This window comes from Conger conger, unplaced genomic scaffold (genome assembly GCF_963514075.1).
Source record: "Conger conger unplaced genomic scaffold, fConCon1.1 SCAFFOLD_97, whole genome shotgun sequence".
Classification (NCBI taxonomy): Eukaryota; Metazoa; Chordata; class Actinopteri; order Anguilliformes; family Congridae; genus Conger; species Conger conger.
Window position 1 is genome coordinate 36,703 of NW_026890496.1, and position 25,798 is coordinate 62,500.

Genomic DNA, 25,798 nt, shown 5'->3' on the forward strand with positions numbered 1-25,798 from the left:
GGTAAATGACTGGGACACGCAAGGTCGGTGGTTCGATCCCCGGTGTAGCCACAATAAGATCCGCACAGCCGTTGGACCCTTAACCCTGCATTGCTCCAGGGGAGGATTGTCTCCTGCTTAGTCTAATCGACAGTACATCGCTCTGGATAAGAGCGTCTGCCAAATGCCATTAATGTAATGTAATGTAATGTAAGGTAAAATGCAGTTGGAAGCTCCTGGTGAGGAAGTGAACTTTCACGAGGACCCATCGCATGACGAGAACATTCACGTTGCACTGTGAACAGAAGACTGTTTCAATTGATTAAAACGCGCCCATGTTGGACAGCTCATCATGTAAAAATAATAATAAATTGTGGTAAAATAGCAGCCTGCTAACGGAGAGCAATGCAGGAGTAACGTCTGAAGAAAGGGCCAAGCATAGCGCAGTATAAAGAACACAGGACCCCTGTAAAAGTCTGGTTATGATGTAATGTTTACAGGGAAATTACAGACCTGAGAAAATATGTGGGGGCTGCAGCAAGAACGTTTAGAGAAAGCTGTGAGACGTGGTCAATAATAATAATATTAATTATAATATTTCATTCGTACAGTGCCTTTCCTCAAACCCATCAAATGGTAAATGGTCTGCATTTATACAGCGCTTTTATCCAAAGGTCTTTACAATGAATGCCTCTCATTCACCCATTCACACAGCAACTGGCTGTCTTGCAAGGCACCAACCAGCTCATTGGGAGCAACTGGGGGATAGGTGTCTTGCTCAGGGACACTTGGACACACCCAGGGCAGGGGGGGTCGAACCTGCAACCCTCTGCTAGATGACCTCCTGCCAAATCATGACAATGGAGATACACACGTATACACACAAAGAGGGGAAAATGTGAGGGAAATAGGTGTTGCATGGAAATGTGTGATTTTTACAAACATCTGAATGAGGAAGTAAGGTGCGGTGAGAAAGGTGTAGAGGTGAGGTCAGGGAGGTGTAGAGGGAGGAGAGGTGGGGAGGTGCAGTCAGGGAGGTGTAGAGGGGGGGTAGTGTAGAGGTGAGGTAAGGGAGGTGTAGAGGTGAGGTCAGGGAGGTGTAGAGGTGAGGTCAGGGAGGTGTAGAGGTGAGGTCAGGGAGGTGTAGAGGTGCGGTCAGGGAGGTGTAGAGGTGAGGTCAGGGAGGTGTAGAAGTGCGGTCAGGGAGGTGTAGAAGTGCGGTCAAGGAGGAGTAGAGGTGCAGTCAGGGAGGTGTAGAGGGAGGAGAGGTGGGGAGGTGTAGAGGGAGGAGAGGTGGGGAGGTGCAGTCAGGGAGGTGTAGACGGGGGGTAGTGTAGAGGTGTGGTCAGGCGGGTGTAGAGGTGCGGTCATGGAGGTGTAGAAGTGTGGTCATGGAGGTGTAGAGGGAGGAGAGGTGGGGAGGTGCAGTCAGGGAGGTGTAGAGGGAGGAGAGGTGGGGAGGTGCAGTCAGGGAGGTGGGGAGGTGCAGTCAGGGAAGTGTAGAGGGAGGGGGGGTGTAGAGGTGTGGTCAGGGAGGTGGGGAGGTGCAGTCAGGGAGGTGTAGAAGTGTGGTCATGGAGGTGTAGAGGGAGGAGAGGTGGGGAGGTGCAGTCAGGGAGGTGTAGAGGGGGGGTAGTGTAGAGGTGTGGTCAGGGGGGTGTAGAGGTGAGGTAAGGGGGGTGTAGAGGTGCGGTAAGGGGGGTGTAGAGGTGAGGTCAGGGAGGTGCAGACGGGGGAGGAGGTGACTCACCGGTCGCGGCAGTACTCCCAGCGGGGGTCCTGGGGCAGGTCGTACTCGGGGATGGCCTCCTCCTGGGTGCTGGACCGGCGGGTGGTGATGCGCACCAGCGGGGTGCTGGAGTTCATGGAGGAGCTGGAGTCCGACGACACCTGCGGGACCAGGGAGACACGGCTGATCACCTCGAACGCAGCGCCCAACCCGCGAACCTGACCGCTAACGTGAGTGAGGGAGTGAGTGGGTGGAGGATTCACCTGCGCTGAACACTCGTGTGCTTTAAACGCTTCACAGTCACTTTCGTTCCAGTCACGCTGTGTTTTACGCCGAGTAAGCAGGTCATTTTACATCTTTAAATTATGATTTTACACTCTGAATCATGCCGCAGACAGAGATAGATGCAGGACAAAGTGGTAATACATGGAATAAGTAAAGTCGGACACTGAAAGACGCCTTTCTTCTTTCTCCTCTTCGATGGAGGGAGGGGCCGCCCCGTCTCTCTCGCTGGGTCGAGTGCTGTCCTTACCTTGATGGAGGCCTCAGCTACAGCCTTGTACCCTCACCCATTTTCACACCTTTCAGGTGTTACTTTTTCTCTCCAAAGCAAAGTATTAATCACAGTTTGATCAGGCAATCGGCACGTTAAAGAGACTATTTCACACCTACAGCCTAATTGCACCACGATCGTCCAGCTCAAGGTGACCTATCAGACGGCTCGATTTTACCTGGACCGCTCCGTTCAAGTTCTGTCGAAACAGCTAAATCCCTGTAATGTTATAGGGCCGATTAAAGCAAACTGAATTGGCACAGCAACTCATAATACTTTGTTGTGCTCAAAGAGCATTTACTAGAGCGTATATAAGTGCATACTGCGTAAAGCAGTGGTGGAGGTAATCTGAGAGTCTGTGGTCATGCTTCACTACTGAGGGGCCCTGGACTTTCTGCACAGGTGGACGTCAAGCTCTTCCAATCTTCTACAGCCTCAATGGCGCTCAATCTTCTCGTCCGCTGAACAGAGAAATGACTCTAACAGGGTTAAGCCCTGCTCTATTAAGATCTCAACCTCATCCAGCCGGCCCTGTGAATGCCTCTGTGTGTCTGCGCACGTGTGTGTGAGAGTGTGTGAGTGTAAGTATGTGTGTGTACGTGTGTGTGTGTGTGTTTGAGCGTGTGTGTGTGTGCATGTGTGTATGTGTGAGTCCGTGTATGTGTGTGAGGGTGTGTGTGTGTGTGTGTGTGTGTACGTGTGTATGCGAGTGTGTGAGTGTGTGTATGTGTGTGTATGTGTGTGTGTGAGGGTGTGTGTGTGTGTGTGTGTGTACGTGTATGTGAGTGTGCCTGCGTGTGTGCGTCTCTGTGTTTATGTATAAGGGTTTTGGAACTCTTTATCTACTTTCTGTTACCTGGCGGCGCAGAGGGATCTGCTTGCTGAGTTTGTGCACGGGCGGCTGGCTGCTGAAGTCGGGCTTCTTGGCCGTGGTGCGCATGCGACACACCACCACGATCACCACCATGCAGGCGATCAGGAACACTCCGATGCAGTAGATGGCGATCTCCACGTAGTCCGGGGGCATGAGGGTGGGGCCGTCCAAGGGCCCGTCTGTTTCGGGGGCGGACACAGGGGTCAGGGAACAGAACCCCGTCCCAGACGTGTATTCCACAGAGAGCCACGGGCAGATACTGAGACTAACACACGCACACACACAAACAGGCACGCACACACACCCAAACACATGTGCACACACGCGTACATGCACACACACGCACACACATACACGCATACATGCACACACACACACGCACACACATACACACACACACACATACATACACACACATACGCACGCACACACACGCTGGCACACACACACACAGTATGCTCAGGACTGGAGACGAAGGGTAAACACTGTTGGTATAAAAAGCTTAATGAGGCAGAGAAGAACTCTGCATGTGGGAGTTGTTTTCAGCCAATTCACTCTGTGTCCTCCCCAAGCTAAGCACACGCACACACACACACACACACTGCACACACACACACACACACACACACACACTGCACACACACACACACTGCACACACACACACACACACACAACCACTGCACACATACACACACACACACACGCACACACAGAGCCTACTTCCCATGGGAAGTTTTACTTGTCACAAAGCACATGGCCCTCACACACAAACGCACAATCACACACACACAATCACACACATTATACACACACGTCTTATACACATACATGAACAAGTACCCACGCACATACAATGGGCATAAGCCCCACAGTTCAATCACTGCCACAGCCACACATTCCAGGCACAGGCAAACACACGTTAAATAAACAGCCCTGATAACTGTGAAAGCCAAGCTAAAGTCAATGCCGGGACAGGGGGCAAAAGCTTTTCTTTCATTTCTGAGAAAGAAAAGACGAGGGTTATCCGAGCAAGAGGGAGGATGACAGTCATTCTTCTGAGATTCTGAAGAATGATGTCACCCCTCACAACATGGAACAACACCATGCTGTGGTTAAAGACAGACAGACAGACAGACAGACAGACAGACATGCTGGTTTAGGCATGCATTCACAAGACACACAACCAAGATGCTAATACCAACAGGCTTCCCCTGAAGAAGGAGAGAGTGGACAGAGAGAGAGAGAGGGCTTCCAGCATCTCAAACTACAAGTCACTTGAACCTTTCAGAATAATACGACTTAAATCTACAGTAACGTTACAAAATATAGGGTCAAAATTAAAGTGTCTAAAGAGTCTCGGGCTAAAGGTTCAAAGTGTCCCTCCTTCTCAGAAGCCAGATGCCCTCTCCCTTCCTGAGTCGTCACGGAGACAGTAATCTCAAGGTAAAGGTAGCAGTATATAAGGGCATATACCTGGAATCACCGTTAACCAAGCAGTGTGATAGGAGATCCCAATAGAATTACCCGCCAAGCAGGTGTACTCCCCTGCGTCCTCGAAAGTAACATTGGGCAAGTAGAGAACTTCGATCTCCTTATCGGTAGTGTTAACACCTGCGGTCTGAGAGAGGAGCAGGCAGGGAGCGGGAGGAAGAGGACGGGCAGAGAGGAGGAGGAAGGAGGAGGGGGGGGGAAAGAGGGGAAAACAAAGAAAGGAAAGAAGGGGGGATGAAAAATGAAGGAGGGTGGAGAGGTGGAGGAAGGACCCAAGAGCGGAGAGAATAGGTTTGGGGGGTGGGGGGGGGGGGTAAAGGGAGAGAGGAGAAAGAGGAAACAAGCAGATAATGAGACCCAAAAAACCAGAAAAGGAGAGCTGGGGGTGACGTCCACCGTCGGGGGGGGGGGGGTGCCGTCCCATCTACAGAGAGCTTAGATGGGACTCAAGGGAGATTTGGGGTGAGGGGTCCCCAAAAAACACACAGAGAAACACACCCCCCGTGATACCAGTCCCAGGACAACCATATAAAACAAACCAGGGGTAAAAACACAGGAAAACACTGCCAGGACCCGACACCAACCCAAAGAGCCCCGCCCAAACCCGTATCACACCTCCACATGCACACAGAGCCACCGAGGGAGGAACAGACCGCATGGAACACGCCCCGAACTGCCACGCCCTTCAACGCTCAACTGGGGAACACGGAGGGGAACGACCGACTGACAGACAGACAGACAGACAGAGAGAGAGAGAGAGAGAGAGAGAGAGAGAGAGAGAGAGAGAGAGAGACACAGACAGACAGACAGACAGAGAGAGAGAAACAGAGAGACACACAGACACACACACAGACAGACAGACAGACAGACACTGGACCACTGGACACAGACACATTGATGGGGAGTTGAGGTTAGCAAGGGTTATAACAAGAGACGAAAACAGGCAGACAGACAGACAGACAGACAGAGAGAAGAGACATCCTCCATGAAGGAAGGGTGGACAACTGACACATGAAACAGGGGTGACTGTGGACAATGACACAGACATGAAGGGGGGGCAGATGGGCCTCAGGGTGTTACCATGGCAACCGTCAGTACACCAGCCGAACACTGGAAGTGACAGGAAGAGCAGACGCAGGTCCGGGAACCAGAACCAGAACCAAAACCAGAACCACCACACCAAACCCAGCCCAGAACCCCCAGCCAGCGACCCAAACCCGAAGGGAGGGGTGAGCAGGCGACCGGGGCGCAGGTCGAAGGTCAGAGGTCGGAGGGGGGGTGCTGCTCTTTACCTGTCACGGTCAGCCACCCGGAGTGACTCGCCTCCCCAATATAATTGGAGACTTTACATATATACTCCCCAGCGTCCGCCGGGGTGACATTGCGTAGGGTGAGAACCTCCACGTCAGAGCTGTTAATGCCCGACCGCTGGAGAGGACCGGAAACAGGGGGGAAACACTCAGGTTACAATCAGACCTTTCCACACAAAAAACCTCCTGAGGGCGGAGGGAGGGAGAGGGGGCCACCACCACCACCATATGGACAAGAAATATGTGGCAAAAAAAATAAAAAGAATTTTTAAAAATAAGAAAAGAATTTAGGGTCAAAACATTATCTTGGGTTAAGGGGAGGAAAGTATGACTGTAAAATTAGGCTTCATGTGAATGGCAAATAAACTGATTCAGTGAAGATTCAGAAATACACAAAAATTACCAAAACGGTCTGAAAACTCGAATGTCAAGAAGAATGTCAAGAATCGTCCAAGATCGACTGGTATCAATCAAGATGATGACATTGACCAATGGTATGTTTACAAAAGCATTCTGGATACATAGCTGAGGAGAAGGATTGTGATCAAATCAACACAGATAATCGCATCTCTTGGCTGTCTCACGGTCACACTGTGATTGGCTGTAGGCTGCACATTTATTTTTCCATTTTAGCTATTTAGCAGATAATCTTATCCAGAGAAACTTACACAGCTTAAGCAATGCAGGTTAGGTACCTCACTCGAGGGTACAAAGGCAGTGTCCCACCTGGGAATCAAACCTAAAACCTTAAACTATCCAGCCCCCGTCTCCATTACACTACAGCCCTGGTGTAGTAACAGTGTCACACTGAGACCATGGAAAAGTGTCTCCCAACCCAGTTCCTGGAGCTCTACCATCCTGCGGGCTCTCACACCAACCCCTAACAAAGCACGCCTCACTCCACAGCGATATATAAATCTGTCCGAGCTGCAAATGAATAGCGTCAGGTGTGCCTGATTAGGGTTGGAAAGGAAAGCCTGCAGGACGACAGACCTCCAGGAGCAGGGGTTGGGCACCACTGTTCTAGAGAGACACAGCCACAGCTGACCGCAGGTCTAAAGCCGCGACGTAGCGTCGGACGGCGGAACTGAGAGAACGAGGGGGGCCGTCTACGGCCGCTGGAACAGGCGGGGGGTTACCGGGGGCGATGGGCGGGGGGTTACCGGGGGCGACGGGGCGGGGGTTACCGGGGGCGAAGGGCGGGGGTTACCGGGGGCGATGGGCGGGGGGTTACCGGGGGCGACGGGCGGGGGGTTACCGGGGGCGACGGGCGGGGGGCGTACCTTCAGGACGCGCACGTAGGGCAGGCCATCGGACCCGTTGCGGCTGCCGTTCTTCTCGATGTGCTGCAGCCACTGGATGTGCGGCTGGGCGTCGCTGTACACCTTGCAGACGAAGCGGGCGTCTTCGCCCACGCGCACCGTGGTGTTGGCGGGGAGCCCCGCCTGCAGGATGGGCCGGTGGGGCGAGCGCTCTGCGGAGAACGACCGGGGGGAACGAGCGTTAGAAACTTCTCCTCCCTCCCTCCCTCCCTCCCCCGTCTTAGGTGCGTCACGCCAGACTCCAGACACAAAAGCAGCCTCGGGTCAACCACATGACTGAAACGGGGCCAGGAAGAGCATGACTCATTTAATCAATGTTAAACAATCAAAGTCATTTTCCACTATTAAACGTGCTACACCATTGTTGCTGTTGGCATAGTAACAGTGGTGAAGTAACAGTTCTACACCAGGGTTAACCACGCCAACAACTAAGTCTTAATCACAGACCAGACTTGGAACCTTCAGGTGTGGATCGTTATAGCTTCTCCCAGCCAATATGACCTCTGACCTCCCTGCCAGCCAATCAGTAACGTCTATAGGATGTGCGCACACTGCTCATTGGGTAATGAGTAAAGGCCACAAAATCTGCCTCATATTTCTGTAATCACACCGCTGCACTAAAGAGGAGGACGCGGGAGATTTTGGGACTGTTTGGGACATTTTTTACATCAAAACATTTTGCAAGGTAAAGAAAGATTGCAGTAGACAGGACCGTGTGTGGCGTTTGTCTCTCTGTCTGTACTGTGGCAGCAGTAGAGTGTGTGTTAGATACGGACTTAAAGAGAGCAGATATGCACAGTATCCTGCACCTACAGTCCAATAGACTGTGACTACCAGCCTCACAAAGCAACACACACACACACACACACACACACACACTCACACACTCACACACACATACACACACACTCACACACACACACTCACACACACACACACACACACACACACACACACACTCACACACACATACACACACACACACACACACACACACACACTCACACACACACACACTCACACACACACACACACACACTCACACACACACACACACTCACACACACACACTCACACACACACACACACACACACACTCACACACACACACACTCACACACACATACACACACACACACACACATACTCACACTCACACACACACACACACACACACACACACTCACACACACACACACACACACACACACACACTCACACTCACACACACGCACACAAACAGAGCAACAAGCAGCTCAGTTCTCTCTGGATAAGAATCCAGCAGAACGCTTTTCCAATAAAAATTCCACTGCAACATTTTCCCCTTCTTCTTCTCTCCTTTTCCAAATTTCATACTCAGACAGCAATAAATGTTCCGCTTGATTTAAAGGTGATAAAACAAAGCAAGTTGATTAAAAAAATTCATCCAGTACTGACCACCCTTTAATCCCCCCCCCCCCCCTCCCCCGCGCTCCCACCCCCGAAAAGCACCCCAACCAAAGTTCACCACATTCTTTTTCCAGCTAACATTTTGTCCGCGAATCCCAACAAAGCCGGGACAATACACCCTTTCACACACTGACTGTCTCCATAACAATCACCCCCCCCTCCTCCCAATTGTGTGATGTCACTCCGCCCCCCCCCCCCCCCTCCCACTCCACATCAGACCCGGGGGTCTATGGCAGGGGGAGATGGGAGGAGCTAAGAGGAGATAAGAAAGGGAGAGAGAGAGGGAGAGGGGGTGGGAAAATAATGGAAAGAATAGAGGGTAAGTGACAGATGGAGAGTGAAAAGAAAGAGATGAAGGAAAGAACGAGGGTGAAAGAAAGGTCCAGGAGTTTGCTCACTTCGGCGTGGAGACTGATTATATGTGTGTCTGCGTCTCTGGGTACGTTTGTCTGTGTTTCCTGCGTCTCCGTGTACGTCTGTCCGCGTCTCAGCGTCTGAGTACGTACGTCTGTGTCTCTGCGCACATCTGTCTGTGGCTCTGTGTTTGTCTGTCTGCGTCTCTGCGTACATCTGTCTGTGGCTCTGTGTTCGTCTGTCTGTGTCTCTGCGTCCCTGAGTACATCTGCCTGTCTCTCTGCGGCTCTGAGTATGTCTGTCTGTGTCTCTGTGTTCGTCTGTCTGTGTCTCTGTGTACATCTGTCTGTGTCTCTGTGTTCGTCTGTCTGTGTTTGGCGATCAGAGGCCTGCTCTCTCCAGCAGATCTAAAGCCTTCACTCATACCCACATTCAAATGAAGTCCACTGGCATGACCACACGTCATCGAAATACTGCTAAAGCAAGCAGGCATGTTCAGAATATTTCTATACACATACATGAACACACACGAGCACAGATATGCACACACACACACACACACACACACACACACACACACACACTTAAAGCACAACAGAGAAGATTGATCCCCATCTCCACACCTTCCATAATAAGATGAAGATTTAATCTCTGTATTAATCTCCAGTCCCTGGTTACGCTAAGAGGGCACTGAAAGTTCATCTCATCAGAAACACAAACAACATTAAACCACAAAACCAATCCACCTAATACTTTTTTCTGACCACTAAGGGCAACCTGATGTCAACTGTGTGCAAACCACATCCAAGACACGAGAAGTAAAAACACATCTGTGTGTACGTGTGTGTGTGTGTGTGTGTGTGTTTGAGTCTAGCAGTGTAAAGTCTTTTTTTATCACACCACATGAAAGCAGCTCCAGGCAAATCAGGCACAACTAGGGAGTCTACACAGCCAAAGATACAGACCAGGCCCCACACACACACACACACACACACACACACACACACACACACACACTGTAGAGCCAGCAGAGCATGGAGAAACGTTTTAATGTTTCATTATTTAAGAATCAAAGGGAGAGAGTCATTTGCGGGTTACAGTGACCAGGGTCCGTTCATCCATCTCAAATCACAATCAATCTGTCAATGGAGTCATTAGCGAGGTATTTGCGTCTGGCTGCAAGGGGAGGCGGACAGATGGACAGCCGGCCGTGGTGTCAGAGGGACCAGTGGACTCTGGGTAACCTGGCAGGCTGGCACAGTCTGTACCAGGGGTCCGGAGCAGTGGACTCTGGGTAACCTGGCACTGCCTGTAACCAGGGGTCAGGAGCAGGGGATTCTGGGTAACCTGGCAACCAGGGTCAGGAGCAGTGGACTCTGGGTAACCTGGCACTGTCTGTACCAGGGGTCAACAGCAGAGGAGTCTGGGTAATATGGCACTGCCCATACCAGGGGTCAGGAGCAGGGAACCAGATTTAGGGGGACCAGTATGAGCTGCCACATTGTGTGGAAACAGACGGATATCGGGGGTCTAAACGGAGGAAGAATGGAGGGAGAGGCCCAACAGGTCTGGGGGGGGGGGGGGACGTGGGTACCCCTGCCCCCCCGTCTGACAAGCACCCTCTGACCCACTTTCCAATCCCATCACAAATGTGCTCCACTGGCACAATGCAGCGTGGCCATGTCCACAGCTTCGCAAAAACAAACAGACTGAAGGTACGTACACAACAGAGCAGGGGAAAAACAAGCCTTCAAATATGGATATTTCCCTCTCAACCCCATATCGCTCTCTCTTTCACTCAGAAAAAGAACAAATAAAACAGCGAGAGAGAGAGAGCGAGAGAAAGAAAGAGTGGAGTCACAGAGAATGAGGGGTTTACAGCTGTGTAATAAAAACAAGAGAACAAAAAGAGCTAAAGAGTTTGAAAGAGAGCTTTAGTTAATCCCAGCGCCCGGGCTCTGAGTGGGGGAGAGGCCAGTGTGTGCGGACGTCAGATCGGAGCGGGGGGGGGGGCGGGTGATGAAGCATCTGGGTAAACACGCAGAGAACCCAGTTCCACACGATCCCACAGGCAGAACCTGACCCGACACCCGCCCCTCCACCGGGGCCTCCAGCCCCCATCGCCATGGAGATCCAGACTAAACCAAAACCGGCCTTCGTCAAGGTCGGCGAGCGGGAGGGGGATTTATGCTCCTCACATTCCCGCCACTGCGTCCGGGCCAAGGGCTGGCAACCGCGCTCGCTCTCCATCCCAGCATCCTCTCTGCTCCCCGGAGCCTACAGGTGGGGCCGCTCCTGGTCGCATGCGTTTCAGACCGGCCCGTCTCCGTCTACACGATGCTCAAAAACAACCCCAGGGGGGTAATAAACCACCCCCCTGCTTCATCACCTCACTCCCCAGAGAGCCCCAGATCTGAGTCACACGCCCACGCGCTCCAGCGACAGTCACTGTCACTCCGGCTCCCAACTGCGGCCCCTACAGCCCAAACGTCCCTCCGGCCCCCAACCGCGGCCCCTACAGCCCAAACGTCCCTCCGGCCCCCAACTGCGGCCCCTACAGCCCAAACGTCCCTCCGGCCCCCAACCGCAGCCCCTACAGCCCAAACGTCCCTCCGGCTCCCAACCGCGGCCCCTACAGCCCAAACGTCCCTCCGGCCCCCAACCGCGGCCCCTACAGCCCAAACGTCCCTCCGGCCCCCAACCGCGGCCCCTACAGCCCAAACGTCCCTCCGGCCCCAGCAGCGTGTGCAGAGAGCCCGGCGGTCCGCTGACTCAGACCCCGGAGAGAGAGCCGATCACGGCGGGACGGATGTCACCGCTCGTCACCGTGAGCAGGCCTGTGTGTCACCGGGAACCCCGGCCCTCCTGAATCACGGCCCTAACCCTGTCCCCCCGAGCACACGTCTGTTGTTCATTAGCTCATGGTGAACTCAGCAGGTTGTGTGTGTTTGCGTTGCAGGGGGGGGTCGGTTTACTCAGAGAGTATCAGAGCTGCTCTGCAGGAGAGTAACGGGGGGTTTGGTGACGATCAGCGGACTCCTGGACCCACAAAGCTGACACACACAGGTACACAGAGGGGGCTTCTATACACTCACACACACACACACACACACTCACACTCACACACACTCACACACTCACACACTCACACACACGCATACACACACACACACACACATGCATACATACATACACATACACACACACAGCTGACCTCAGGTCACACACACACACACACTCACTCACACTCACACACACACATACATACATGCACACACGCACACACACACACACACTTACACACACACAGCATCTGCCACTGACGCACAGTCTGTAAGTCATTACAAAGGACAGTGTTAACTGAGCGTCAAATGAGTAATGTTTAGAACATATTAAAAGCGTCACCTCCGGGTGGCGCGGCTGTAATTATAGGAACCTGTAAATGTGTTCGCCTCGTCCCCTACGGAGAACTGCGTCTGGGCGGATAGACGAGAGGCCCAGAGACCTCGTAAAGATTGTCCGACCCAATTCAAGCTTACGTGGCCACGAGATCGACTTCACTGACACACCTGAAGAACAGACACACCTGGGCCTGTTCACCTGTCTGTCTGTACATGGAGAACCATGTGCTTGTCTGACCGTCTGTCTGTCTGTCTATCTGTCTGTCCACACGGACACTCCTGAACAAGTGGCGTTTCCATGGCAGCTGACTCACCCACTACATCCAGGGTGTAGGTGTGGTTGATGGTTCCGTACTGGTTCTCCACCAGGCAGGTGTAGTTCCCCTTATCGGACGGCACCACACTCTCCATGATCAGGGTCCAGTGCTGGTGTCGGACCTGCAAGCCAACGAGAGGTCAGAACTGAGAGCAACACACACACACACACACACACAGGCACGCACACTAATACGTACAAGCACATGTACACACACACGCGCATATGTACACGCACGCAAATGCACACACACGCACACCACTGGTGAACTGAGGACTGACTCCAGACATTTGGATCCCCAGCAGAACTCAAAGCCGCAGTACCGCCCCCGGTAAGACAAACAGCTGGTTTGGGACTTTTCTTTGCGGTGCTCCCTTTTGTTTTTAATCAGGGAGTGATTAGTTCAGCTGCTGGGGTTCTGTCACACTGGAAGAGAGACGGGAACCCCGGGCCTCAGACAGCACAGAGAAGAGAGGAGAGGAGAGTGGAGGAGAGCAGAGGAGGAGGAGAGGAGAAGAGAAGAGAGAAGAGGAGAAGAAGGGGGGAGGAGAGGAGGAGAAGGGGGAGGGGAGTAGAGGAGAGGAGGGGGGAGTAAAGGAGAGGAGGAGAAGGGAGGAGGGGAGTAGAGGAGAGGAGAGGAGAGGAGAGGAGGAGGAGAGGAGAAGAGAAGAGAGAAGAGGAGAAGAAAGGGGGAGGAGAGGAGGAGAAGGGGGAGGGGAGTAGAGGAGAGGATAAGAGCGTCTGCCAAATGCCAATAATGTAATGTAATGTAATGTAATGAGAGGGGGAGTAAAGGAGAGGAGGAGAAGGGAGGAGGAGGGGAGTGGAGGAGAGGAGGAGAGATGAGAGGAAAGCAGGGGTTGACCCACAATGACTGAGGACCCCACTGTGAGGTGTGCTCGCCCCTCTCTCTCCTCTCCACATCACAGGGAAAACAAGCAGGAGTGTGCGGAGACTGACCCCAAACACACCCCCCACCCCAGGAATCCCGGCCTGGCCGTCCCGAGCCGAACTCCCAAACCTGCAGCTCCAGACTCACCGACGGGCCCTCTGACTCAACGCTCCTACACACTGAGCACCACGCATTTCTGCTCATCACTGTTGTGCTGATTGTTAATATGTGTTGTGCTGATTGTTAATATGTGTCAAAGCACATTAATCTTCCTTAAATTTACTGGGCCAACTTTGATCAGGGCAAAAAGAAGGAAAGAAAAACAACCTGGAAAATATTTTTTGGTCACTTTTTCTTTTTTTCTTTTCTTGGTCACACTGATCCACCCGCTACAGCATACATACACACATATACAGTGTATGGAGCTGTGCATGCCCATATACACGCACAATAACACTCCAACTCCAGCTCTGGTGCTTTTCCAGCCCAGTAAACTTCAAACAGCATCATAAACCCCTGGGAAAGTGTAGGCGTGAGCACTTTCAGAGGAGAGAGTGAGAAAGAGAGGGAAGCTCTGACCCCCCCAGTGTGCTAACTGCACAACCACCTACTCCGTGGTTACAGGCCACGCCCTCCCTGGTTACAGGCCACACCCATTCTGCCACAGGCCACTCCCATCCTGCCCCTGGTCACTCAAGACAGCGAACGTTTGTGGCGAACTACGTTTGCAGCAAACAGTTACTGCTGTACAATTTTAAAATGAACATTCCATTTAGTTTCGCCAACAAAAATACAAATGGATGCCACTTGGATCCAATAATGCCAGCTAACTCATTTGTTGCTCACCTGATAAAGGTAAGAACTATTATCACATTGATTAAAGTGTATTATGACAGCCAAATAATTAACACTAAATAAACTCTCTGTGTTTTCCCCATCAGAAGCGATTTTTGTTAATCTCGCACTACCTCTTCAAAGTAATGCTAGCTAACGTCCGTGGCGAACAGAAAACAGTTTGAATATGTTGCCGAACATCGGCTAACGTTAGCTAACCCCGCCATCTTAAACACGTCAGGTCACTGGCCACTCCCACCCTGGGAGACTAATGATGGCCTGACTTGTTGACCTATGAACCTAAATCCATTAAGCAGTGCACAGTGCTATTCAAATAGTGACAAAAACACCACGTATGCAGAGACTATTAATAGGTTTGTTTAACTTAACGCGAAAGGTTATCAAGATTTGCACCCAGGATCCATTAACTTTTGTTTATTTAATCATTCTGGACCATTTGCCATTGACCGAGTTATGTTTAACTGCAGAAAAAGATATAGGACCATGCTAAAAGCAGGATTGTGTGTCCTTCTGGTTTTTGACAATGCTGCTTTGAGTTTTACGGCAGGCATGGGGACCATCCAAAAGCACACAGACGGGAATATTAAAAGCACTGAACCTTCACCCAGAAAAAAAAACCTCACCGAACCTAAATCAAAAACGCGGTTCGTCACAGAGATGGAATTCAAGCTCTACAGGAGAACTGCCTCTCCACCGACAGCAAATAAAATATTATTGAGATATTCTGGATTTCCATGATCCTTGCCTTCAGCTATTCCAAAAAGACAATAAAAACCCCATCGCAACTCGCTGGCACAGAAAACATTGAGGAAAGTCACACAGACTCAGCGAGAATGTGTTCTATCATTCTCACAATCATCTCTGTCCTTTTCTAATTCTTTTCTTTTCAAATCTCTTTTTGCGTGGTACCGTCTCTCTGTTTTACCGATCGACAGACACCTTTGGCCTATCTCTCAAGGTTTACAGTTTTTCATTTCGGGTAGAAAGAAAAACAAGCAGCAGTGTTCTACAGGTCGCCCGAACACGGGTCGTACGTTAAACTTTAACCGACCGCACTTGGAAGCCCTTTGAGAACAGTACATTCCACTCAGTGCCGTGCTACTGTTTTAGTGGTGTGGCAAACACCAGCGGCCTACGCTGAACGAACAGCTCATGTACCTTTCCACAATGCCCCTGTCACACTGCGCATTCTTTAAGGGTTATGACTTTGAGCTGTGTGGCTAACCAGGTGATTTACTTGGGTTTGGATTTCCAAAATGCTTAAAGGTAGAATAGGTAAGATTTTTGTGTTAATTACATTGTTACAAGACCGTTGTAAATCCCTTCCTATCGTTGGAAAAGGCTCGCTGACATGCTGACTCACCCTCTGCCCGTGTTTATAGTCCTGAATTCGGGTTTCAAAATATGCATCGTATAGCTGTATATTCAAGCTCATTGATTGAAAATCGGTTCTAATTACCACAGCCAATGACGTTTCAACGTCAGCGCGTTCACAGAGAAGGGGGAGGGATAAACAGTGTTGTGGTTTGAGCGTGTTTGTTGCTGCAATTTCTCTCTTCACTGTCAGAAGTCCAAATTTACCTATTGTAGCTTTAAAATATAATTTTTTCCAAGTGCCTGTGACTCATTTCATTTACCCAATCAATGCTGTTTAAGTTTATGTGTTTATGTGTTTCTCTCATATATGCGTTTCGCATGAAGTGGTTTTCTTAGGAAATGGAGGGTGTGTCGAGGGGGTGGGGGGGGCAGAGTACATGTCTCACTCCTCGTGTGAGCACGGCTGAGTGAGCCCAATTTCACCCGTTTCCCAGAAGTCAGCAAATACCACCGGAGGCGTGACAAAAGATCATAAATCCACAGGATGTGTCATGCTGCAGATTTTAGTCCAATCAGCTCAGCCTATGACTGCACGTTGCAATGATGTGGTGTTTTGTCAGTGACCCTATTTGTCGGGTATATAGTTCATTATGAGCACCGCAGGTTTCCTCTTGCTCCTTCACGTGTGTGTGTGTGTGTGTGTGTGTGTGTGAGATGGGTTGAAAACATTTTGTTAAAATGTCTAAGAAAAAGAAAGAACATAAAAGAGCAGCTGTCACAACTGTTAGGAAATCTGCAGGCGCAACGACAAATAGGCCAAAAGTTTTTGTAGTTTCACCTCTCTTGGTCCAGGCAGTCGTGTCAACAAACTACATTTCCCATGACCCCCTAGAGGCGGGCGTTTGGTACCTTGTAGCCCCCCATGCGCTCCTCCTGTCGGAAGGGTCTGCTGTTCTTCAGCCAGCGCATTTTGGGGCGCGGGTTGCCCCCCGCCGCGCACCGGAACTTCACCGTGTTGGCGGCCGGCACTGCGTGCAGCCTCTTCTCCATCTTCTCCGGCATCGTCCAGTACGGTGCCCCTGCAGGACGGGAGGTGGAATTGCAACCGTTAGTGGAACTGTTTAGCTGAAGCTTTTTTTTTATCCAAAGTGACTTACAGTGGATTAGACTAAGCAATATGTTATATATTAGATATTCTTCATCATATCACAATTTTGCTTTCCCCTGTCTGGAATTCTATAACCCGCGGTCCTCGTTACAACCGAGATCGGCGCTGGCGAGAGAATGAAAACACTTGCCCACAGGGAGTTCAGCGCCACGCATATATTCAAACAAAACCTCCAGACAGAGTTAAACCTTAACTAGTTCACACTAATTGAGACACACAATAGTCTTTAAAGGGCTTGTCAGACAGACCCCACACATTCACCTGCCCCCCCCCCCCCCCCCCCCCCCCCCCCCCCACAGTTCCCCACCACTGTCTGTGTGCCTCCACGCTCACCCCAACCTGATCGTCATGGCAACATTCCAGAAATAACAGCACAAACCAGCCAACTGCCACTGAGAAGCCGGTGCAGATTAGAGAGAGAGAAAGAGAGAGAGAGAGAGAGAGAGAGAGATGGTGAGGGGCTCTCAGGGAGATGGGTGTATAACTGCAACACCCAAAAGAGGGAAAACTCACTTCAACAATTTCTCTTTTATCTTAAAACTGAAAACACTCACGCTTTTTGTTATCAGGGGGAGAGAATGGGGCCCCCGAGCTGGCCGGGGGGGGGGGGGGAGGGGGGGGCCGGCGTGACCGAGGGGGCCAATGAAAACGGTTATTCACACTCCGGAGGAGAGCCCCGGCACGCTAACCCGCCGCTCGCCGCGAGAGAGGGGAGGGGGGGGAGAGACTTAAACAAAAACATATTCGGTTTCTCCCCAATAACTCTCCTCCACCGCTTCTTACGGGGGAAACTTTCCCAACCGCTGCCAAGAAGGTAACCAGACCACCACGTCCAATTCCACTTCACTTCTTATTATTTAACTTTCTTACTCATTACGTTTTTCTTTTTGTTTTTTTTTCATTAGCGAAATACCTTCTGCCCGGACTTTGTTGTCTCATCTGTGGACAGAGAGCAGGTTCCGGGTTTATCGACCCTGATTTATTTGTGCTCTGGATAGTAAACAGAAAGAGCCCCCTCTCATCTCCAGGACCTGAATTCACAGCAGGCTGCCCCCCCCCCCCCCACCTCCCCTCCCAAACCCCCCTGTGTTATCTAACTCCATTATCTTCAATCAGACCAATTTCGGTTCAGCTCAGCCCCGTCCAGCTCGCCCCGTAATGCAATTCAATTTAAATAATTTAATCCCAATTCATCGGGAGACGAGACAGACAGGGACAGAGCATTAGCATGTAGGACGGCGTGCGCATAAACTACAACACAACGCAACGCTTAAGTCAGGTCCCTTTGTCTCCCACACCGCACCGGCCCCTAAACTCTGCGCCATTACGTTAGCCACATTAGCATAATGCATTCCGAGCACTGAAACACACACTTAGCATACATATACACCACAGCATCGCAGAGTAGGAAAGAGTAATTACGATATACTACCAATATATCAGGGCAAGACATAATAAAACATTTTATTTTAATAGAAAGTCGAAGCAATACTCTATTTCCCCTCTCTCTCCACTCCTGTCTGTACTCTTTCTCAAATGACCCCCCCTTCCCAAAAAATAAGTCTCTACACCTGTGAGAATGACCCCCCCCCCCCCCCCCACTGACTGCTCTAGCAGATGGAGCAGGACAGAGGGGGAGGAGTTCCCACTGGTGTCAATCACTGACATGTCATGCTTCAACGCCTGCCCAAAACTCCCAGACAGACGGAGACGTGCGTGTCTGTGTCTTACCGATGACGTTTTCTGTCACTGGCGAAAGGATACACGCTCAAATACGCCGTGCAAATGAAGCTTATGAGGATTTTATTTTCCTTTATTTTTGTCTCTTTTTTGCACGATATATTCTTCTGTTCTGGCACCGTAGTGTGCAACGTTATTTGGCAATGTGACTGTTTACCATGGCGAAAACAGTGATGAAAAAATGAAAGAGAGGGAGAATGAGAGGGGGAGAGAGACAGAGAGAGGGAGAAAGAGCGAGAGTGAGAGAGTGACAGAGAGAGAAACAGAAAGAGAGAGAGGAGAGAGGGGGAGAGAGAGATGGAGAGGGAGAGAAAAGAGTGACAGAGACATAGAGAAAGAGAGAGAGAGAGAGAGAGAGAGAGAGAGGGGGTAGTACAGAGAATGGAGATTCTGACTCCCATATTCTGAAGATACAACAGCCCCTCAAACACAGAACCTCCCTGATCCCACAGTCACGAGCCGGGAGCCGGGTCTGCATGGGAACCTCCGAATCACACGCTCATCTCCTCTGACCTCCGCTCCTCCTCCTCCTCCTCCTCCTCCTCCTCCTCCTCCTCCCTGTTCACTCATCCTTCCCCTCAGCCTGACCAATCACGTCGCGTCCGGGCCGCTCTGTCACAGAGATCTGAGAGACCGGACAGCGCGACCGTACTGCCAGTGAGCCAGTGAGCCAGTGAGCCAGTGAGCCAGTGAGCCAGTGAGCCAGTGAGCCAGTGAACACGCGGCTTCCTCCCGCCCTTCCTCCCGCCACGCGACCGCGCCAATCGCTCTCCTCCCCGCCGCCCGGAGACGAGGCGGCAGGCCTGTCCCGTCGTCTCCTTCTGAGAACTCCGACCGGGCTGACCTCCGACCCCGGCCCGGCTGACCTCCGACCCCGGCCGGGCAGCTGCGGCCAGCGAGACTGACACGCAGAACCGCGTTTCCCAGGGATCCAGCGCGGGAGAGACGGACATCAAAGCCGCCCGCCCACCTGATGACCCGGCCCCGACGCGGACGTGACCCCACTCCTCCTCTTCCTCACCTGACCCCAACCCCGCGGATTTCACACTCTCCTTCACCGCGGAACGCCTTCGGCCTTTTCTCCGTGAACTCTATCCATCGTCTGCTCTCATTCAATTCCTGATAGCAGTAGTGGAGTTTAGTAGTGCTTCAGTCACAGACTGAAACCACACACCAATTTACACACATCACTGCCTCTTAACATTATGTAACGGAGCTATATCTCAAATAATACGTTGACAAAAAACTATTAAAACAGTTGACCAATTGTAGATACCTTCTACACACCCATAGATGTACTAATTGCTTATGCTAGGATGCTATAACCTAGCATGACGGCATCCACAGTCTAGAATGTTCCCTTGTCTAAAAAGAACACTCGCCTATTCTGAAATCAGACATTCCCCTTTCTGAAAAAGGGACGTTCCTAATCCTGAAATGGGACGTTCCCTGTCCTGAAACAGGACGGTCCTGTTTTTCCCAAAAATGTTCAGCCGCCCAAGTTTGTCTCAGCTTCATTACTGTTCTCACAGAGATGTTTTACCCACAGTGCCCTGCAGGTGAGCGGCGTGCCCGATGGATGTTGTGGCAAGCCATGTTTTCAGAGTCACAGCCGTTTAAAAAGCGGGAACCACGTTCACATCCGCACTCTGAACGCGTGTGCGGTCACTCCACACTACCTCATGCACTGTGGCAACGGCCCTGTTCCACATTAAAAACCCGCACCCAGGCTCAGGTTTACAGAAACAAAACGTGGAGGAATTTCCCAGACAAGGCAGAAAAAAGTGTGTGTGTGTGTGTGTGCGCGTGTGTGAGTGTGTGTGTGGGTGTGTGTGTGTGCGTGTGGTGTTTGGCCTCGTTCTCCAAACTCACAACGACCTGCCAAAAACCTGCTGATCGTCTTCACTGTCTCCTCCAATAAAGTTTTTTTTCCAAAAAGAAGCTCTATTCCGTAATTTATTTATTTTAATCCTTTGGAAAATGTTTCTGTTGTTTCTGCTCCTCCTGAAAATGATATGACTGTGTTTCAGACCAGGCAGTAATGCAACTCCACTGGGCCCTACTGCACACACACACACACACACACACACACACACAGGCTGGGCCTGGTCTTGATCTAAACCACAGCCCGAAAGTTAAAAGCCTTTCCCTCCTTCATCTGTGTTTTTTTTTTTTCCTTTTCTGCATATTTAGGTTTTGATTTTTCAAAACACCAGGATGGAACTGGATATCGCTGCCAGAACACATAGTGCTTTGTTTTCAAAAAGCTTATTACCAGCATAACGTTTTTTAGAAGTTCTTCTTTTTTTTTTTTTAAACCATATTTAATGAATTTCCAGCAATTATGGCCCATCTGTGCAGAGGACCATCAACACAACGTGATTTGTGGGGAGAATTTTAACGAGGAAGCCCCCCCCCCCATCTTTCCCAGAACCTGGAGCAGCCTTGTGTTTTCCCTATCAAGTCCGTATCAAGTCCTAACTCCCGAACACGTCCTGCACCCGGTCCCTGACAGACACATGGAGGCTGAATAATGGATGAGCCCAGCTGATAGCGTTTCCTCTGGGGCCAGAACCGGCACGCAGGCTAAGAATGTGTGGAATCTGCAGCGCTGAGACGCTAACTCTGAGGTGCCCTCTCCCGTCTCAGAGCCGCCAAAGCCTCCTGCAGCCCCCCCCCCCCCCAAGCCCCGCTCACACCCCCCCACGATAACAGCCACGAAAACTCCCAATCTGACATCTCAGACACACAAACATAAACTCATCGTTTATTCACACAAAGCCACAAAGGTACAACAGCCCATACTCTGTGAAGAGTCTACTTGTAATTTTCCAGACCTGTTTTAATGACTTTTCTTAGCCGATTGTTAACATTAACGCATTTATTGTGCTTATCCATTTAGCTTAGCTCATCCAAAAACCACAGAGGTAGACCTAAAGTACTGAACAGCCCATACCATTCAAAAAGTTTATCATTTATTTCTCTGACCTATTTGCGCTACAGTTCCTAACATCGACGTGACTAATCTACAGATCTGCTGCACCGGAGGACAGAACCAGCAGGAAATTCTGTGGCACGTCCCTCAGGAAACTCCCGGGCGCCGAGCGACATTCCCATCATGCTTTGCAGAGCAGTGGCCGCGGGAGGGTAACGGACAGCGCGGCCCCCCCGTCCCCCGTACTCACGCATGTGCTCCCCGTCCGCGGGCAGGTCCTCGGACCGCTCCGTGTCGTCCTCATCGTCACCGGACGAGATGGCATCTGTGAACGACACGCCGCTCAGTACTGACATCGCTGCTGCTGCAGGAGAACACAGAGTCATAAGGGCTGAATACGTCCACGCACACACACACACACACACACACAGGGTTTAGTGAGAACACACTAACAAGAAATAGTTCTCAGACCTCAAAAACAGAGGCGAAGGGCTGGCTCAACCGCTTTGGAGAAAAGAAAACACTCTCAGAATTCTGGTTCCACTCAGAAAGGCTCCGGCTGACAGACTCGGAGCGGACCTGCTCGTGTCGGCCCGCTCTGCTCTCGGCAACGATGGGCGGCACACACGCTCGACTCCCAAACACAACCACCGGGTCGGCGGTTCTTTCGTCCACCACACCCTCACCGAATCCGTCCGTCGTTCTGTTCACCCATTTGTCTGTGTGTGAACCACACTAAATGTCTGGCCAGGGCTACAACCCCACCTACCCCGTTTCAGAACGCAGACATTTACGACATTCGAGAATCCCAACACTGCACTGCTAGTGTGAGCTGACCGTCTGGGGACTCCTCAGTGTGTATTTAGCGCAGCACAGAATTAAAACCATGTTGGGAGTTAAAGTGACCCAACAAAATGGCGGTGGGTGGAGTAGGACCAGGGGTAGGAGCAGGGCAGCCTGCAGTGCGAGGTGTTTCACAGGAGTGCCCGTTTCTGGAGCAGAAAGCAGGAGGAGGCCGCGTGCAGAGAGCCTCCACCCAGTTATTAAACGTAACGCACTCAGCCTTGGCAGGCCGGCGGTGTGGAAGGCTGCCATTACCGAACGCGCACGTTTGGAAAGCAGCGAAACTCAGAGCGCTGCCACCGATGAAAGAAGCCCCGGGCGGCAAAACGTGAAGCTCAACCTGCTGCCATGACGCCCAGGCCTCAGCCAATCAAATCCAGCAGCGAGTAATGATGTCGCTCTCTGCCACTCTCAGTCCTTAAATCTCCCTTTTGTCATTGGTCCCCTTACATGCTCAACCCAGCCAATGAGTACGGCCCTGAAAATGGCCCAAACAAAACTACACCACAAGCTTGAGAATCTCAAAATATACACTGCTGCAACAGCGATCCTCACCAAACTACAGCTACAGCATATCAGCTCCCTGTAAAGATACACGCTTCTAAACCCAGTTGCAATGTCTACTGGATTTTACACGGTAACACAGGGGGCAGTCCATCTTAAAGAGGTGTGTGTGTACAGGTAGGGTGGTCTGTGACACTACAAGTGTCTATCAGTGGTGGTGGAGAAGGAGCTAGAACAGCAGTCTCTGCTCAGACCTGGGTTCTAACAAGACGCTCCAGACCACCGGACCCTAGTGTATGGACCAGCCTGTCAGGAGCAGAGAGGCCCAGGGGTGTTCAGGCTCTACAGGGAGTAGAAATTATGTTAAATAATGACCCTGAACGGTCTGCTCTCACCATCAAACATTACGCTCTTAACTTGTGTAAGTGAACGTTCATGGTCGCCCCGTAACTTGTGTTCGCAATCCAGGGTCAATTGACCCATCCACCGCCCCATCGTCCTCCAGCCAAATCCTACTACCCACCCCGTCTCCCACAGAACCGCCTCGCACACCTAAACCCCCCCCCCGAAACTCCACCCCGCCTCATCACCCTCGCCCCCAGACTCCCCCCCCCCCCCCCCCCCCGTCGTCCTCGGCGACCGCTCCGGTTCCCACGGCGACGGCCCTCCCGCGCCGCCGACTCACCTGTGACGTTTACAATGAAGCAGAGCGTCTCGCTACCCAGGGGGCCGAGCGCCGTGCACGCGTACAGCCCCGAGTCCTTGGCCGTGGCGTCGCGGATCTGCAGCCACTCCTGACCGATCAGGGTGCGGTTGCTGGGCCCGAGAGAGGACCCGTCTTTCGTCCAGGTGACCGCGCCCGTCTGGGGAAGCGCGCCCGTCTGGGGGAGGGCGCAGTCGAGCTTCACCAGCTCGCCCGGGTGCACCGAGCACACCGTCGGCTTTGAGATTTGGTATTTTGTCGGAGGCTCTGCAGACCGGAGTGAGGAAGAGGAGGAGGAGGAGGAGGAGGAGGAGGAGGAACGGAGTGACAGGGTGCACAGAAAAGAGGGAGGGTGGGAGAGGAAGAAGAAGCAGCAGGTTTAAGAAAAAGGAAACAAAACCACCACAAAAAACCCCCATGGATGCACTGAACTGAACAAAACGGCACAGGCAGAACGGATACAGTAACAAGTTATTATCGTAAATATTAATTAATAAACGATGACAACTTAGCAGGTACAGGTCGCCCCAGATTGCGGATCCCACATTAAGCTGACGTAACTCTCGCAGGTGAAGCGGCAATTACACCCCGTGTCTCAGGCATGCGGTTATGAACCAAGCGGAGAGAGTTTCAGAGAGCAGAGGAGAGCCGGGCCGGCCAGAATTAACCATTCATGTCCCCCTCACCGCTCTCCTGACAGGACGAGACCGACCGCGAGAGACAGAGACGTAGAAAAGACCCAGACAGACCGGCAGACAGACAGACAAGATAGATAGATAGATAGAAGGGGAATAACCAGAGAGCTTTCCAGTCTACACATCCATAGAGAAATCAGCTATTAATACCATACGCTCTCACACACACACACACACACACACACACACACACACACAGTGCTCTTACTGCATGTTCCTCCGAGTCAAGTCAGTCTGTAGACCTCGGTGCATAGTAAACCCTTTATTATCAAAAACTTGGCAAGGGTTCAAGTCCCTTTTTTATGACACTCTGAAAAGGAGCGTGTGTGTTCCTTCTCAGGAAGGGGGCTGAGGTGAAATGAATTTAGTGAAAAAAAAAAAAAAAAGTCTTTAGCAACACTAAAAAAAAATAATAATGATATGGGGAGGAAAAAATGTTTTTCGAGACTCGTCTCGTGCGATTTTTGGCTGAAGATAGACAGAAATAATTAGAGACAGTCACTCCCTCAACTTCCTGTTCCAGAACACCTCCCCCAAAAAGCATTCCACCCCCATTGTGTACTGCCTGTTCCCCTGTGCAGGAAGGGAGAGCCGATTCACTGGGGCCAGAGTGCGCGAACACTAAACCCTCCCCCCGGGCACATTTCCCCACACAGGTACAGTTCCGGTATTGTTCCTTTTTTTTTCCACTCCGGAAATAATTAAGCTTTTGTTTCGCTCTTTGAATGTGTGGTCTCGGGAAGAGTGTTGTCATTGATTGATGGAATTTGTATTCTTTCTTTATTAACAGGTATAGGATTCCACAAAAGGAATGTTTTGGTTTTATTTATTTTTTTGCTTTGGGCTTTTTTTTTTTACAGCTTGCTTCCCTGTACTCCACGATGAAAGAAGGCAAGACGCGCTTGTTCCACTGTGCACAAACTGCCAGGTGCTTCTGTCAGAGAACTCTGCACCCAAGCCATCTGATGTTCTGGAGCCGTTAGGACTACACCAGGACAGGCTAATGAGAGCTACAGGAGACAATGCTAACAGACCCAGCACACAGGCAGATATGACAGGACACTATGTACCGGAATAAAACCCCAACTACTGAACGAGAAAGTTTAAGCTTGAGAAGAAACATAAAATGTGTTTTTCTCCTTCTCCCTCAGTTAAAATCGAAGTGCTTTATTATCGGCACATTATGCACATTAATTAGCATACTGTATTGCCAAAGCTAGCAAGAATACATTTTTAAAAATATGTTTTTGTTAACGTTAAACTACAAAGCCGTTGGCGTCTCTCATCACCCCGATCCCTGTGACAAATGTGCTGCTCTCTCACCTCGTCACCCCTGCCTGCACACCGCCCCCAAAAGGCCACCCCTG

General features: G+C 51.2%; 1 protein-coding gene across 9 annotated transcripts in view; it reads right to left on the reverse strand.

Moving 5' to 3' along the window:
• fgfr2 (fibroblast growth factor receptor 2) overlaps positions 1-25,798 on the reverse strand; it is a 57,590-nt gene that overhangs the window by 21,337 nt on the left and 10,455 nt on the right. Inside the window, exons 3-10 of one of the 9 annotated variants that reach the window (XM_061230312.1) lie at positions 23,719-24,003; positions 21,937-22,011; positions 16,753-16,922; positions 12,778-12,901; positions 7,221-7,411; positions 4,610-4,754; positions 3,118-3,314; positions 1,730-1,869 (exon numbers count right to left, since the gene is read on the reverse strand). In XM_061230312.1, coding sequence (XP_061086296.1) covers positions 1,730-1,869; positions 3,118-3,314; positions 4,610-4,754; positions 7,221-7,411; positions 12,778-12,901; positions 16,753-16,922; positions 21,937-22,011; positions 23,719-24,003 — 1,327 coding nt within the window. Of the gene's footprint in view, positions 1-1,729; positions 1,870-3,110; positions 3,315-4,609; positions 4,755-5,919; positions 6,056-7,220; positions 7,412-12,777; positions 12,902-16,752; positions 16,923-21,936; positions 22,051-23,718; positions 24,004-25,798 lie in introns of all 9 variants that reach the window. The other 8 variants (XM_061230311.1, XM_061230313.1, XM_061230308.1 and 5 more) reach the window with 8 other exon arrangements.